Raw genomic sequence first — 12,685 nt, 5'->3', positions numbered from 1 at the left:
AAAGTGCTGGTGAATAAGCATCTAGTTGACAGAATGCTGAACAATACAGCCTTTTAGATAGGGCTCTTGATTTTGGTAAAAGCAAGGGTGTTATGGGTTTTTGAGTACCAATACTTTGGGCACATAATACAAATTTATTTTATTTTGTCCTCACAATCATTTATGTGAATGAATTTACCTGAACATTATTCAAAGAATAAAAAGTAAAGCAATTAAATGTATTCTATTGCAGTTTCATTCAGATACAGCATTGTTTAAAAGATGCACAATATCTCTAAGTTTTATATAACTGTTACCACAGTGAACCTACAGCCTAGAAGATACCAACATCTGCTTTCATTAAGGTACAAGAGCAGTGCTTCTGAGTAAGGGCACTCTCCTCTTATTTCATGCCAACTACCAGTCATTTTCCTTACACTGTAAATTTTGCAACAATCTTTTAACTTTTTGCCTTGGAATTATCTAGGGAAAAGTGAATTTCTGGCTCAAAATTACAGATTATGAACAGGGAGTCTCTTTTGGCACTAGGAGCCCAATGTTCCTATTACTTCTGACACCATTGTATTCCCGTGTGAAAAACAATACCACATTAATATTTCTCCTTCCTTATTGATAAAATGCGTGAAATAATCCCTACCTTCCTTTAACTATCACCATGGAGTTTAATTAGAGCATGTAAATTATACCAGAGATCCTCCCACCAAAATATGCATCTATTCAGCTAGACTTCAATGACTTTGACAGTGTATATTGCACCATGCTTTTTAACCCTTTTGCAAGCCTCTGAAAAGGAAAAGGAAGATTTAAGAAATATTTGGTTCCCCCCCCCCTTGCCTTGATATTGGAATAATTCCACATAAGGACAGTTCTGCTACTAAAGTGCAATCTATTCACCCCCACCGCCCCCACCCCACCACTCCCCCCGCAGTAACACTCTCCCCCATCATCATGACACATCCATTGCATCTGGTGAGTACATCTCTGGGCATCGCTGCACCCCATGGCCTGTGGTCCACACCATAGCCCACACTCTCCTATGTTCCATCCAGTGGAAGGCCTCTAACTCTTGAAGAATTAATTTCACTCATTTTGATTGCTTTTTATTGGATAATAGCCTTTCAAAAATGGTCAAATTTCTCTCATCTTATCTCAAAAAGTATGTATGGGTAATATTTGGTTAAGAACATGGGCTCTGGTGTTCAACCTGGGTTTAATTCCTAGCTCTGCCATTTCCCATCTGAATGGTCCTAGGCTAAGCCACTTAACCTCTCTAAGCGTCAGTGATAATAGTATCTACCTCAAGGGTTATTGTAAGGCTTAAATGAGATCATGTATATAAAGCCCTTAGTACAATGCTTGGCACATATTAGGTGTTCAAAAAACAATATTTGTTGTAATTGTTAATAATGGTAAATCTCCTTTCCTATTGATATAGAAACTAACATGTGAAATTTGGATTCTTTACTACTTTCCTCACAGAAATTTCACTTGACTTGGCAAATGGCTGCTGGCAAGAATGCTTACAGCATTAAAGTTCACTTCTATGCAGCAACCAAGATACTGTACACATAGTATTAGCACCATGCTACCCCTACCTATAGTCAGAATAAGGAAGAAGTTAAGTGAATGAATCAATTAGTTTCTCAGGCCCTTTCTAAAATATGAACAAATTCAAAGGAAGTTTGTAAAAGCCAGGTAAAATAATTTTAATTGAAAAGTATTGGAAAGTGGACTTGGCCCAATGGATAGGGCATCCGTCTACCACATGGGTGGTCCGCAGTTCAAACCCTGGGCCTCCTTGACCCGTGTGGAGCTGGCCCACGCTCAGTGCTGACGCACACAAGGAGTGCCCTGCCACGCAGGAGTGCCCCCTGGCATAGGGAGTGCTCCCCGTAAGGAGAGCCGCCCAGCGTGAAAGAAAGTGCAGCCTGCCCAAGAATGATGCTGCATACATGGAGAGCTGACACAACAAGATGATGCAACAAAAGAAACACAGATTCCTGGTGCTGCTGATAAGGATAGAAGTGGTCACAGAAGAACATGCAGCAAATGAACACAGAGAACAGACAACTTTGGGGGGGGGCAGGGAAGGGGAGAGAAATAAATAAAAAATGAAATAAATCTTTTTTAAAAAAGTATTTTAATTTTTCCTTTAGCATCTCATCTGCCCAGGGAAATGCTTGTGTGTGATGAGGGGAAATGAGGCAGGCCAGCACAACAGCTAACCTCAACCAGGGTTTAAAGTGAAGTACAGCTCATTAACTGGTGACTTAGAGTCTTTCGTCTCTTACAGCATCTACTCAAAGTCCAAGATGAATACAAAAGGAAAGAAGCTGAACTTGAAAAAATAAAAAATGACAAGTTACAGGTGGAAAAGATGTTGGAAAATCTCAAGGAAAAGGTACATGAGTCCTAAGTGAACTTTTTCCCTTGCCCCTTCCCCCTCTCTTTCAGAGAAGAGACAGTGAAAATATACTGGTAATTGCTGCAGTAGGGATCAACGTGGAATTGCTTGGCTGATTGGGATTAAAAGCCCCTCTCCAGGGTAATTCTTGTATCAAGGACTCTGGTCTTAGATGTGTGACCCTGGCATTTCTAAGGGTTCTGAAGAGCACACTTTTCACTGAATAAAAAGTCAGTCCATCCATAATTTTTTTTGACTCTTTCCTCTTAGAGAAGACCAGAGTGCACACTGCATCTCTGCTTCATCTTACCAAGCAAAGGCAACAGAAAACTCATGTGACACAAAATACCTTTAATTAAGCATTTCATTAAAGGAAGAAATCCAAGTACAACTAGAACATCAACATTTTTTTGCAGACACTCCATCTAGTGTAATAATAAACAGTTGCAGGTGAGAATAATAGCCAAAACCAAAAGGTGGCCTTAGAAAGCAAACAAGGAGACTAAGGCACAATATTCTAAAGATAGATAATGTCAACAGAGAAGGAGAAATGGAACTTTGCAAACTGAGAGCTACAGCAATAAGGACCACTATCGAGGACCTCTGAGAGAGGGTGGTCATTTATGCATGAATTAATGTATCACAACTATGATTCAAGGGCTCAAGCTATGTACAGTGTTGAAAGTCTATTGATGGGTGTCTCCTTGTCATAACTCTAATTCCATTATGCCTGAACATTCATCTTAAGTTTTCCTCTGAAAAGGAAACCCCATTGACCTGAACTGCCTGGTTATGATGTCGCTAGAAGGAAGAGGAGATTAGGAGCTTGTACCAAGAGTCAGAAATCAACAATGCTGTAGTTCCACAAGAACCCATGCTCTTTATCTTCTGTTCTCAGATCAGGACGATACAGAGCATACAGGCCCTGGGCCTGTTTGCCAGCACAGTGACTTTCCCCAGAGTTCCATTAAGAACTGGCAACCTTGGTGTAGTTGAAACAAATGATTGAAAGTGTTTTCTTCTAGAGGCCATTTGCAATATGCTTTTAATTCTTCCACTTCATAAAACAAACTCACTTTCCAGTTTTGTGGGTGCTATTAAAGAAATGAGCACAATCCCAGAGAAATTCATTTATCAAGCATTTAATTGAAAAGTGCCAAAACTGCTCTACTTATCAGGAATTTCCTCATATTATCAGAGCTTTCAAAATGTCCCAGAGCTGCTACATAGCTCTGTTTTGCTTTCCACATAAAATGGAGTATGTAGCCAAAAGCCTATAGATGGACATGGTAATATATTTAATGACATTATGCTTAGATTCACTCTTTAGGATTGACATCACAAATTGACTTAGGGACATTTTTTAGTGTAAACAGCATTCCATTTTGTAAAACATTTCATTGAAAAAAGTAAGAGGTAAGATAGCATAGAATAAATTTACCATATTGTGCCTAAGTCTGAAACTGAATATTCCATTAAGTGGCATCTAAAGAGGACAGGGAGAGAGATCCAACTGATCATCAAGAAGATTTGAGTCAGACTATGTTTCTTCCTGTTATTTTAGGCAAAGCTTCTCTCAGAGAAAATCATGAGAGTTCATTATAAACTGATCTTCTCTGGGAAGCTGATTTGTGACCAAATACCTCAACCTGACACAATTAGGTTAGGAAGCAAAGTACCATCACATTGGACTTGAAAAAGAATTTCAGGTTGAAAGGAAAGCAGTAAGTTTTGGTGAGGAGGAATCCTTTTTTATTTTGTTTGCATTTCTTGACAGTAAATCACAGTGAGTTATCACATTTTGCAATATAACATTGTGACTTATGTCTGTCTTACTGCTAAAAGAACTAACTTTTTGAATCTGCTAGTAAAATTCAAGGTGATAAGCATTCTTTCAATATAGCTTCTAATTTTAAATACCAGCTATAATAAAATTGAAGTTAGGTTTCAATAAGACTACATTTCTATGTAAGACAGCTAAAACTTCTCAGGATGTCTTCACATCTTAAATCACCCCCAACCCATTAAACTATCACACTCAAGGAATGGCTTACTGGATCATTTAATGTTTTAAGGGGCTTGGAAGCAGAAGTGATGCCTGTGGCTTAGAAGTGAGCAAGTAATTTAAATCAAACTTGGCATAAATTGTTACTGCCTGGATTGGATTCTAAAGGCCAAAGATTGAGTAGGTGGGACAGCATCCTGACAGTGTTGAAGTTACTTTTAAAGAAAACAGAAGGAATCCTGCCCCTGCTGAGAGATTATGGAAGGGAAGAAAGTGAGAAAGCATCTGAACCAGCCATGATCTGCCCTCCAAGAAGCATTTCCCCAACATTTTCTTTTATAACAGCAGTGAGACTAAAGCTGTGATTTATTTATTCCTTCTTCTGAAGAATCTTCTTTCACATTTATAATACAGAAAACATGTTCTCAGTACCCAAAGAGAGAAAGAAAGATCTTTGAAAAAATCTGGGGGCATTTTCCAGTTTGATTGTTGGTCATGGGTTTCACCTATTAACCATACCAGTCATGCTCAAAGAAAGAACAAACTTTCAACAAAAAAGTTGAAAAAAAGACTAATGATATTTTTTGTCATGGTCTTTTCTTACTCTGAATTCAGAAATATCCTCCCAATGTCCCTATCAGGGAGAAGAGAAAGAGAGTTGATTGTCAATAGTAAGAGGCTCTGTGTTGTTGTTGTTGTTGTTGTTATTGTTGTTGTTTTAGTTCAAAGGCCAGCAGTTAATTATCTGGGAGTGTTTTGGTTACACTGTAGATTCTCCTTTCAGAGATGAGACTTACCCCCATTAAATCCTTGCTCCAACACTTCTTAGCAATGTGAACTTAGGCAGTTTACCTAATTCATCAGAGCCTCATCTGTAGAAAGAAGATAATACATACCTAACAGTACCTGGCATCTAATGGACAATAAATATTGAGTCTAGTCCCCCATTCTGGATCAGAAATGATGAAAGCAAGCAAAAAAAACTGTTGAAGATGAATGTCTAAATTTTTCTGTGTTTCAAAGCCAGATATAAGCTTTGAATTTTCTGTGATGCTTGTATAATTTATGCTATTTTCCATCCCACTAAATAATAAAAATTGGACAGTTTTACATGTATGGTTCTGTGTTAAGAAGGTAGTTGTTGTGTAGTTAATTGAAACCAACTCTGTAACTAAATAAGGTGAACTGACCCAGGAAGCACTTTATTCCCACAGGAAAGCTGTGCTTCTAGACTGTGTTCATCAAGCCAGGATAGTGACTACCCTCTTGAGAAGACTCTGAACAGCAGTCCCATCAAATCTGAACGTGAAGCACTGCTAGTGGGTAAGAAAGCTAACACACATATACAATGTACAGGGTACAGCAGAAGAGGGGAAGGGAAGTTACGTAAGATAATAAGCACATGCCAGGCATTTATGAAGAATGACAGTGCAAAGACCCAATGTCCTAAAGAAAACAGGACAAAAACAAGCACAAATTTCAACAAAAATGATAACAGCAGCTCTAAGCCCTGACACAACCTTTTGAGGGCCTGTTTGGCCACTGCCATGTCAAGCGTGTACCCCAAGGGAGAAAAAAGTCCTATGCTAAGTGGGGGGTCAGCTAAAGAAACGTTTTGTAGGCTTATTTTTTAAAAATTTCTGTGCAAGGATAGGTAAGTCCTCTCACTTGCACACAGGGGTCTAGTGCAGACCTTGTTTGGCAAGGAGTTTTTCCAGATGATTTCCTCCACTGGAGGAAATAATGCCTCTCTTGAGTTTTCCCAGAATACAGGTAGATGACTCAGGTAGCTGTCTGTGGTATGTTGGACACTGGTGGGGTCTGATAAGATAAGTGCTACAATTGCTCTCACTTTATAAAAATTCATTCAAAGGCAAGATAGCACTAATAGTTAAAGAATCAGACAGACCAAGCTTCCCATCTTGACCCTGCCATTTCCTTTCTGAACTTCAGTTCCTTCTTCTGCAAAATAGGCATAATAATGTTACCTATCTCAAAGGGTGGGTGCAAGGATTAATCATGATCATTCATAAAAATCACTTAGCAGGGTGCCTGACCCATAGTAAATCCTCAAGAAAAAGGAACCATTTTACTTTTACTGCAATATGTTGTTGACGTTATATTCCATTTAGAGAACAGTGGCAGATTGAGGTTCAAATATATTCAGTCATTTAAAAGGGGCTGGCCTTGGACCTCATCAGATAATCCCAGCTGAGTTCAAGGAAGCTAAGCCATACAGTAACCCCATCCCCTGACTCAAAAGACCCTCTACAACTGACTGGCTTCTGCATGTTTTTAAATACATCTATCTTCTTCGCTAATGGATTTTATATTCAGATCAGATTTAACACTTATATATGTTAATAAATATGCATGGGGGGGAGGGATCTGCCATTGAGTCTTCAAGAAAAGTGACAACTTATTCCTGTTTTCCAAGTCAAAATTCTTTAACAAATTGACATGGCAACAGGGAGACTTTTCAGAGAAGAGATAGATGGATAGTCCTTAAAAAAGCTTCTTAAAATTAAAGTTTCTTGTTTGTTTTGTTTTTGATTTTTAAAAGGTAGTCTGGAGCTATTGGAAAAGAAAGGAAAATCTGGGGTTTTTTTTATTAGTTCTTTGAATGTAAACCAACAAAAACTGTTTAGTAGTTTTTAAAGATATGAATTTATTTCTTGGCATTTGACAGTCGTTTTGGGCCAAAGCATCTATAATTCTTTTGAAAACGGATTGTCTTCTTCAGAATTTAAGTTTCTAAGCTAGAATCGGTATTTATAAATTCAATTTACCTAGTCATTTAAGAATAATGTAGTGCTGTAAGTTATAGCATCCATTTTTAACATATTTTGAACCCCACCATCAATTCCTCCTGGACACCCCCCCCCAACCACCCCTTGTTATCTAACATTTGGAAGATTTTCACAAAAAAACTACGTGATCTTCAAGGTACAATTTAAACTTGTGCCATTCTTTGTCAGCCTCTTAAAGGGACAGGCAGGTTGTTGTTTATAAACCAAATCAAATTTAGCTTTTCTTTCCTGACAGTTTTCAGCAAACTCAATTCTGGGTCTACTTGAGGTACCTAAGATCTTATGAAAGAGGTTGGATTAAAAAAAAATAAAGAATGAAATAAAAGACTTTGAACAATCTATTTCCTGCCTGTTGCCAGAGAAAGAAGTACTACAGCAATTAACCTGATGGCTAGAACAATCAAGGTGTAGTATGTGTAGCTGCCAATCACCGGAGTTATGCTGAGCAAAATTAAAATACAATCCTTGAACCTGTAAACTGCCGTAACAATTCTGCTATTTGAAGAGATTTGAGGATCTAAGCACAAAATGCTAGTGGCCACTTGAGTAAGCCATGAATGAAATGTTTAGCTTTTCTTTACAGTGCTACTCACAGAATAAAACCCAAAAGCAATCAGCACATTCTCTTGTGAGAGGCACTAGGTTAATCAGGCAAAGTTCATGATTTGAACATTTACCATAACAGAAAACATTACTAACAGATAAGAGGCTAAAGTTCAATTTAGAAACTGTGCAAAGGAACTGCAAAACCCCAGCACACGCTAAATTCATTGTAAACTTCTAGAACGCAAATGGTCCTTAGCCATCACAAATGACGGAAGTGACTCCTGAAATGTCAGCTTTTTTACATGTAGTGTAGTGGTGTGAGAGGCAGTATGTTTGGTGGTTAAGAGTATGGTCACCTTACTTCTGGAGCCAGACTGGTTTCGAATACCAGTTCTGTCACTTAACAGCCATGTGACCTTGACCAAGTTGCTTAAACTTTCTTTGTCTCGGTGTCCACATCTGTGAAATGTGGATGTAATACCTACCTCATAGGATTGTTGTAAAGAAGAAATGTGTAAAATATGTAAAGTTAGAACAGTGCCTAGTACAGAGTGTATTGTACATATGAGTTAGCTATTACTATTCACTAGAATGTGGGCTCTCAAGGAATACAATGCTCAAGTGTAACCTCCATGGTATTATCTCTATAGGAATTATCTCCACATTCCTTCACGTTCACCCATTTGGAGCCAGTATTGAATACATCTGTTCCTACTTGCACCGTCTTGATAATAAGGTATGTGGGTGTCTAAGATGGGGATACAAGGGAATATAGGGTTTTTTGTGAACAGGTGACCTTACTGTCCTCAATAATAGGTCATTAGTTCTTGCTCTAAGTAAATTTTCCTCACCCACACTCTTACTGTGATTTAGTGTAGAGCTTCTCTCTTGCAAGTAGGATGGCCATTTGTCCCAGTTTGCCCAGAACTGGGATTGGGGAATTTCATTGCTAAAACCTGAACAAGTTGGCCACCCTACTTCCAAGGTATGTCTTAGAAGAATTTTCATCATTTCACTTAATTTACATGTAAATTGAAAATTAACCAATATCAGCCTTCTCAGTAATCAAACTTTTATCCTGGGTCTTTAGCAATTAGAAAGTGTTAATTTTCAAATTTGGAGGTTTTGCTTCAACTACCTCCCCCACCATCACCATTACCACTGACCTTGTCTGCTATGAAATAATCAGGACCGGGTCAAAAAAAAAAAAAAAAAACAACCAAACTATGAGCTGCAAGCCTTTCCCCTTCATTATCTCTGGGCAGTGGTACTATTTTCCAGTTAAATAGCCCATTTGACAGTGATTCTGGGTGGGGGATGGAATGTGAGCACCAGGACAAAGAGGTTGGTTGGAGAGGTATAAATTGAACTATATGTCAGTAAAAATATATGGATCATTTTCTAAATTGCAAAAATAATGCATATAAGTTGTTTTTAAAAGTTTAAGCAATATGGAAATATAGTAAAGGCAAATGAATCCCCAGCCCTCAGGGATAACCAGTGCTAACAGTTTGGCATATCTTATTTCAGACCCTTTTCCATACATACTCTGCAGCCATGTTGTCTATATGTATCTATGAACCTCATATATTTTTCTTTTCTGAAATGCAGATTCTACTCTGTATGATATTCTATAGCGGGTTTCTTTCACTTAACTGGATACAGTCTACTACTGGCACTGGGAAGAAGGCATGACCTCACTCCTAAGCCAGTCCCAGATCCTCCTGAGCTTTCCTGTCAGAGTAGTGCCAGGGCCTCCCAAACGAGTCTGAGGTGCTACTAATAGAAGGGCGGTTTCCCTCCTTCTAGATTTAGGAATATGCCATGTGGTGGTAACTCTGGGTTTCTTTAAGGATTCCCTGGTGCTCTTCAGGCAAATCCTGGTACCCAGGTTCACAGTTAGGAAGGTTGCTACTAGGTAAAAGTGATCAACTGAAATAAGCCCTAAAGGGGTCTGTGGATTTGTTTTTTGTTTTGTTTTTGGGTGGGCAATGTGTGAAGTAGGAAGAGAAAGATAATACACAGGAGCAGGAATATAGAGCAGTCCCCATTCCTGTCACTTTTTCTTGGTGCACTAATCCATGCATGAAGGATTCTGCTCCGGTGACAGCTGTTTCTTTCCCCCACTTCTCCCAAAAGGCGTTGCAGGTAGCAATGTTACCACTGATCAGCCATCATTCAGCTGGTTATAAACCTAAGCCTCCCCACATGACTGACACCAGCTTTTGTCAGTAGAAATCTACCTGATGGTCATAGCAGAGGAACACTGCCACCTGGAAGCCACTCTCACAAAACATACACATGCACAAGGAGAGGAAGAGGTTAATCCATCATCCCCTACCTCCCACCCAACACACACACCCACACACACCCACACACACCAGCTTTCTAAAGTAGGAAACATTGGGAAAGAAAAAGTGGATTATGAAAGTGGAACTTGTTTTAAATGCAGATGTCCTTTCTGTCCCACAGATCTGCACCAGTGATGTTGAATGCCTCATGAGTAGACTCCAGCACACCTTCAAGCAGGAAATGACTGGAGTTGGAGCCAGCCTGGAGAAGAGATGGAAATTCTGTGGCTTTGAGGGCTTGAAACTGACCTGAATCCATTCACTTAACAACTTGGGATCCTGAAAACAAACATGTGTTGGACAAGCTTTGAAAGTGATTTGTATTTTCAATGGTTTTCAAGTGGAAATTGCTTTAAATTTGTTATTTCATTCCTGGATATTTTCTGAGTTAAAATAAGGATCCTAGAACAGCACCTCGAGCTACAGGTCCTAAAAAGAAGTTGACTCAAACCTCAAGTGCTGTAACTTCTTCCCCTTTTTGTCAATTGGTTGATTTTTTTTATTAGTAGTATTGAAAAGTCCTGAGGCTAAAGAGTGTTTGGGGTGTTTTCTGTGTCTGTACACTGTAGACTTGGGTATTTTTCAAAAATACTGTTAACTGAAATGTTTTGATGATTTGTATGTGATTTGTGTTTCAAAACTTCTCTTCGCATTAATGTTGCTACCAATGAGAAGAAGGAGAGGAATACTAGGTACTCTGTATAACTGACATTAACGTTCCAATCCCCAGAAGTCCAGTAAATGAATAACACATCAATGTCTTCTAGAAGGTACTTTGACCACATACACCTTTTAAAGGAAAAAGCATGGTTTGTTGCTTTTTGCAAAATTACTATGAACCAAACATTGAGAAAATAGTGAAGTTATTTTCTCTAATATATCAGATAAAAGGTCTATTTCAGAATTTCAAAAAATAAATCTAGATGTATTCATAGAAAGCAAATATCCTGTATGACTGGCATGTTTATGTTCTGCTCAGAATCACCTTGTAAATAGTCTTCTTTTAAAGGGGGCACGTTTAGTTTTCTATGAATTGAAACATACACACACACACCCCTGCACACACATTAGCAGAAGGGATTTATTTTAATATTCTTTCCCCTCTGGTAAAGTCTTACAAATTCTGTTTGACCCTTTTCTTCTCCTGTCAGTATGTTGAATTGCAAACTGTGTACTGCTATAAATACTATGTTTACTTCATGCTGAATTTTTGCAAAGAGCTGATATGAGTATTAATATAAAACTCTTAGTAATTAATTAAAAATGGTCCAGAGTGAGTGAGGCTTCTTACAAATAGTTTAGCACCACCTAGGGTTCTGACTGCTGCGGACCCCTCCAGTTCTGTTGTTCCCATTAGCAGACTGCAAAGGCAGAGTGTGAGTAGACCAGTCAGGAAGTCCTGTGTGTTAGAAAAGAAGAGGAAAGGGCAAGGGTTTGGGGCTAAGATCCCAATACAGATTTGGTCTTTTTGTGTGCATGCCAGTGATGCTTACAGTCTTATAGTAATACCAGCAGGACCTCCCTTAAGTGTTCATTTAAAGTCAGAGAATGTACTGAGTAAGCAAAGCTAATGGAGAGTATTTCAGGAAAATACCTTGTAAATGAGATGTCAGTAGTGTTCAAAGTTGTATTTTTAAAAGATAAATATTCCTTTTCTATACCTTATTTTCGTGTTCTGTTTTGAATAATTTGCTCTCTAAGTAATCCTTCAGTAGATCATCTCAATTTCTTCCTTTGGGATGCCAGAATGTTGGAAGAAGATGCTAAACCTTCTGTCTTGGCAACTAGAAATAGGGATAACACAGAAGCCCATTCATGCTGAAAGTTGGCTTCCCCCTCAAACACCCGACCGTGGCATCATCAGGAAGCTAGGTTTATTTTTACACTGAAGGATCTCTGTCACCAACACCAGAGAAGGATTTGATTCATCAGTCTCAGGACTGATGGAATGCCTTATTTAATTAATATCTATGAAATCAAGGAGAATTTTCCGCTTAATTATCCTTTATTTAAATAAGTTAAATAAAATGAAATTTTTAAGCAACTGCCACACCCAAATACCTTGCTCTCTTTCACTTAAGCTATTTGTACTAAAATTTGTTTCTTTTATTAGTCTAGGTACATTCCTCCCAGTCTGCTTGATTATACTAGTCCAGGGTTCTTATAATATATAAAAATAATAGAATATGTTTGCATTATAATCACATACTCAAGTTGTGGTACATACCATCTCTCACAGTCTTTTCCATTCACCATAGAAATCTATAAATGAAGTTATTGTTCCTTGCAAATTCCCAGTGTTTTTTATGGTTCTGTTGTTCCTCCAGAATTTTGAAATCTTACTGTATTGTTTTTATGAGATACAGTAGTTTAGATTTTTTCAGATAATAGTGAATAGAAGCATTCTTTTATTTCATCTCCCTTCCTAATCCTGTGACCACTCCAGTTTGGGTTTTTCAGTATTACTGAGTTGCTTCTTAAATGTCTTCAATGCAAATGAAAAAGCTATTTTGTAAGCGCAACTACTCTGATGACATCCCAACTCTTTTCTGGAGACTCATAGCTATAT

General features: G+C 38.2%; 1 protein-coding gene across 10 annotated transcripts in view; it reads left to right on the top strand.

The window, feature by feature from the left end:
* ENOX2 (ecto-NOX disulfide-thiol exchanger 2) overlaps positions 1 to 11,781 on the top strand; it is a 389,024-nt gene extending 377,243 nt beyond the window's left edge. For 9 of the 10 annotated variants that reach the window (XM_071213203.1, XM_058291492.2, XM_071213208.1 and 6 more), the window contains 4 exons: positions 2,294 to 2,401; positions 5,624 to 5,732; positions 8,416 to 8,501; positions 10,238 to 11,781. In XM_071213203.1, coding sequence (XP_071069304.1) covers positions 2,294 to 2,401; positions 5,624 to 5,732; positions 8,416 to 8,501; positions 10,238 to 10,369 — 435 coding nt within the window. In that variant the 3' untranslated portion in view covers positions 10,370 to 11,781. The remainder of the gene's footprint in view (positions 1 to 2,293; positions 2,402 to 5,623; positions 5,733 to 8,415; positions 8,502 to 10,237) is intronic. The other variant, XM_071213206.1, reaches the window with a different exon arrangement.
* The last annotated feature ends 904 nt before the right edge of the window (positions 11,782 to 12,685 follow it).

The sequence above is a fragment of the Dasypus novemcinctus genome, chromosome X, assembly GCF_030445035.2.
Source record: "Dasypus novemcinctus isolate mDasNov1 chromosome X, mDasNov1.1.hap2, whole genome shotgun sequence".
NCBI lineage: Eukaryota > Metazoa > Chordata > Mammalia > Cingulata > Dasypodidae > Dasypus > Dasypus novemcinctus.
The sequence above is the reverse complement of the archived record's forward strand: the minus strand, read 5'-3'. Positions and strand labels throughout refer to the sequence as shown.